The sequence below is a fragment of the Stigmatopora argus genome, chromosome 14 (assembly GCF_051989625.1).
Source record: "Stigmatopora argus isolate UIUO_Sarg chromosome 14, RoL_Sarg_1.0, whole genome shotgun sequence".
Lineage (NCBI taxonomy): Eukaryota > Metazoa > Chordata > Actinopteri > Syngnathiformes > Syngnathidae > Stigmatopora > Stigmatopora argus.
In genome coordinates this window covers 8252917-8257098 of record NC_135400.1, presented here as the reverse complement: position 1 = coordinate 8257098, position 4182 = coordinate 8252917, and the positions used below count along the sequence as shown (strand labels likewise).

General features: G+C 37.7%; 1 protein-coding gene across 1 annotated transcript; it reads right to left on the bottom strand.

Moving 5' to 3' along the window:
* Window positions 1-219: 219 nt before the first annotated feature.
* On the bottom strand, window positions 220-3957 carry txn2 (thioredoxin 2). The gene is made up of 4 exons (XM_077618636.1): window positions 3839-3957; window positions 2668-2933; window positions 2441-2564; window positions 220-990 (listed from the first exon to the last, which is right to left on the bottom strand). The coding sequence occupies exons 2-4, from the start codon at window positions 2931-2933 to the stop codon at window positions 874-876; spliced, it is 507 nt and encodes a 168-aa protein (XP_077474762.1). The 5' UTR covers window positions 3839-3957; the 3' UTR covers window positions 220-873.
* Window positions 3958-4182: the final 225 nt, after the last annotated feature.

Here is a 4182-nt window from a genome sequence, read left to right as displayed (position 1 = left end):
ATTTCTCTCTTATTACAACAAAAGAATGCACAATAAATATTTCTGAAAACGTCGTTAATGGGATTCTTTTTTAAATACAATACACAGATGTGAAAGCCATGACGTGCTTTGCTTTTGGCTATGACAAAATGTGAATTGCCTCAGTCACACAAATACTGTTACTTAGCATTTTGAACTACTCTATTTTTTTTTTTTTAAAGACGCATTCTACAAACCAAGTCGATTTCAAAACGTATTTTGATTTCTTTATTACTTCATGTTTTTGTTTAAAGTACAGCATTCATTTGTGTAATAAATGAAATCAAATTTGCCGTTCCTGTTTGTTGTATTTGTTTTGTTCACAGTCTGGGCTTAAAAGGAGCCGATGCACAAACGCACACAATTTTCATCACATTGCTAGGCATATTGGTGTAAAACTATCATTTGTATGGTTTGGATCATGTTAGAGAAACGCTTCCCTCGCGTGTACAAGAGCAGCTATTACAGTTAACCCTGTAGCCACATTCAACTCACTTTTTAAGATGAATTCTCTCTACTACTTTAAATCTTCATCCCTCATTTTACACAATTGTTGTATTTCTCCCTTCTCTTTTCACATAAATGTTCTATAAAGCTCTGAATAAAGCTGTCAATAATGACAGTAAGTGCTCAAGAAAGGTGCCAAGCATTTACTTCCAAAGACAACGGAGGTCCGGATGCATAACTAAAAGACCCGGAGACAGACGAGACAGGAGGGGGGGCAAAAGCGATGAGTTTAGAAAAGAGGGGTGAGCTCAGATGCAACATTGCTGCTTGACAGACTAAACTGGCTTGCCAGGATGATGGAAAATGGCACCGTGATGTTGGTAAAGTGACAGGCCTGGGAAAACGAGTTTATTTCCCAATGATCTTGCTGACAAAGGAATCCAGTTCATCATCCTCTTTGATCCCAGAGAATTGGGCGATAATATCCCCTCCTCTCATGGCGATAACTGTTGGAACAGCAGACACCTGTAAGAGCAAACACAATCACTGTCATAATTTTACCATTTCAGAGACAATGTGACAAGGAGATTTCATGTCAAGTCCCATCTCTTAAATCTGCTTGAGTTTTAATACTACAGCAGTACCTCGTGATACAACAGCTCGTCATACGACGAAAATTTCGATCGAATAATTCGCTCGCGATACAATTAAAATTTCGAGATGCGACCAAGCCAGGTGGCCATGACATGAGAGGCTGTTTATCATTGTAGCACACGGTCTTTTTTTACCGCATCTCTTTCGTGTATAACAAGATCTACGAGCACCGAACGATTTATTCAGACGAGTTTCGATCAAGAAACGCACAACGCGCATGCGTGGGCAAAAAGAGGGCTTTCTGGGTAATGAAGTATACTCGTACACACAACGCCGAAAAGGCAATGGCACTCTTTCTCAGAATAAAACTTCATTACCCACAATCAATAAGTGGGTAAGCTCAGCTGTTGCATTTCCTGTTATTATTATCTAATACGAGGAGTATTATATTACTTCTCGTTCACGGCTCATAAGAACATCAGCAGCACTGGCTTGCAATTCCCTCTGTAATATTTCTGGTCGCAACTCTCTCTCATAGGCGCCGTTCAAAGCGGTTGCGACCAGAGATATTACAAAGGGGGAGTTGCGAGCCAGTGCCACTGATGTTCTTATGAGCAGCGGAGCGATCGCTAATACTACAAGACTACTTCTCGTTGGCAAGTGGTTGTGCGTTATCCTATTGTGAGGACATTTGTGTGCATCATTTTCGGATTATTTTGAAGGAAATACGTAGTACAACAGCAAACAGCCCATTGATAGCGAACGTGAGGGTGGAGGCGTGGCAAACAACTAACCAGGCCAGAACGAAGGTAAAAAGAAAAAAAGATTAAAACAAAATTAGAATTCAGTTTTGTGTAAAGTTACATTAAACATATGTTAATTTAAATTAGTTTATTCCGTTTACGAGTGTGTTGTCGTGGAAAAAAACCTGAACTGGTGTTTTTTAAGACGGTTGGAACGAATTAATTTGTTTTCAATTCATTTCAATGGGAAACGTTCGCTCGAGTTACGAAAACCTCGACATACGATCGCAGTCTCAGAATGGATTATGATCGTATGTCGAGGTACCACTGTATTAGTGTTTTAAAGACCTGGGATATAAATTGATTTTAGTAGAGGAGTTTAATTTTTCGCCATGATTAAAAAAAACATGTAAATTGAGTTTGTTTGTTTTTTTGGCCAAAAAGGAAATTTAGCTTAACCTGTTTTTAAAAAAAAAAAGAATTACCAAGTGTGTAATGACTGTATTTTGGGTTTGACGGGATAAAAATAAGAAAATATTATATTTAGGAAAGAAGTTTTGCAATCCATTTAAAATTTGCTCTAAATCTCTCATGAACATGTTTATGGCCATTTAAAGTAGTTTAAATGTCAAACTCACCCCATATTCAATAGCCAGGTCTGTGTGATCGTCAATGTCGACTTTTGCCATTGCAACACGGCCTTTTTGTTTTGCAATAGCCTTCTCCAACCTTGGCCCAAGGATTTTACAAGGACCACACCATCTAATAACACAACAATTATTGTACTGCAACGTTCAAAGTTTTGTGACAGTGAAAGACATCGAATCAAAAAATATTTAAAAAAATCTGAACTATGTATACTCACTGTGCATGGAAGTCAATCAACACTGGAAGCTGACTATTAATGACCCTCTCTGTGAAGTCCTCATTGTCCTGGACATTAAAGGAGACTTGACGACGGGAGGTGCGAGGAAGATTGTGTGAGGGGGACAGGAAGGATGCTGAGGGTGAGGAAGGCTGCAGGGAGGTGGAAAAGGACGAAGAGGAGATGGCAGTGAAGGATGCTGGGAGGTATCGGATCTCTTTGGCAGAGAGTGTCCAAATCCTGCGCATCAGTAGCCTATGAGCCATCTAAGACAAAGACATGAAACAGAAGAACAAAATATGAAGGTTCATAATCCAAAGTTCTTGTGAAGAAAACTAAGTTGGTTGATTCATGAACTTAGTTATACCTCAGCCAATAATCCGTACTATTTTATACATTGTAATTTTATTAAATGCTGTATTTACCTAGAAAAAATTCCACTGGGGTTGACATAATAAAATTCATGTGTATCAATTCAAATTATTCCATGTTCCACATCGTACCGATGAATGTGAATGCCCACAGTATTTCCACTTTCAAAACAATTTCTTCACAATTCAATAATCTAGTTTTGCTTCGAATAAAACTGTAGGGGTATTTCTATAAGCATTTTGTTTTTATTTGATTTTACTTGTCATTTTAATGCTTGCCTGACTGGTGGATAGTTGCATTTCCCACTCAATTGTTGTGTTTCAATTCATTGTAGTTAAACGTCGTCTTGTAAAAACAATTTTATGTTTCAATATACTTTGAACGTTTTCATGTGTACTAAATTAAGATTGCCAAATAGCGTCCCATCTTAAGGAGCCATGTTTCTAACACGCCTTGGCGAGTGACACATGATATTGACCTGATCAGATCCAAAGCTTCGTTTAAGATCTATTCTTGTTATAAACGCCTTTCTTCTGATCATGTTCCTCTTAAGAAGTTTTGGAGTCATTGTGTGCTAGATATCAGCAATCAGAGTTCTTCCTTCTTCCATTAAGATGCGTTACATATGACTTTGCCCCCTTCGCCCTCCTCCTTGCCCAAATAAGCAGAAACCCGCATTTCACCATTGAAAGACAAACACGATCCTCAAAGAAAAACATTACAATCAGAGAAAAAATGCTAGAAACTTGACACACACGATTAAGAATGTCAAGAAAATAAAGTAGATCAAGATTTTTACCTTCCAGCTTGATGATCGGTGGTTGGTCTCAAGGACCAAAGTATTGCTTCCGGGGTTTGGCAGCCTTTTAAGCTTTTCTTTCACACAGCGTCGTAATTACTGCCCTCTGCTGGTCAAACCTAAAATGGCGTGCATATGAGGGCTAAGTGATTGAAATCCTACCAAGACAACTTAAACAACAATTTCAATAATATTGAGAATGTATTACTTCATCTTATTTACTAAACGTGTCTTTTGGTTGATCTATTTATGATTATTTATTATATCTTAACATCTCATATATTTGTAGGTTTGTTTTTTTGCCTTTTTGATATTTTTTTTCTTGTCAATGGTTATATTTTTAT

Bases quoted from the DNA above. Each gene is read 5' to 3' on its own strand.
- txn2 (XM_077618636.1), bottom strand. From the start codon at position 2,933: ATGGCTCATAGGCTACTGATGCGCAGGATTTGGACACTCTCTGCCAAA. The intron at 2,565-2,667 runs GTGAGTATACAT...TTGTGTTATTAG, and splicing joins TTGATTGACTTCCATGCACA to ATGGTGTGGTCCTTGTAAAA. The intron at 991-2,440 runs GTGAGTTTGACA...TTGCTCTTACAG, and splicing joins ACCTGGCTATTGAATATGGG to GTGTCTGCTGTTCCAACAGT.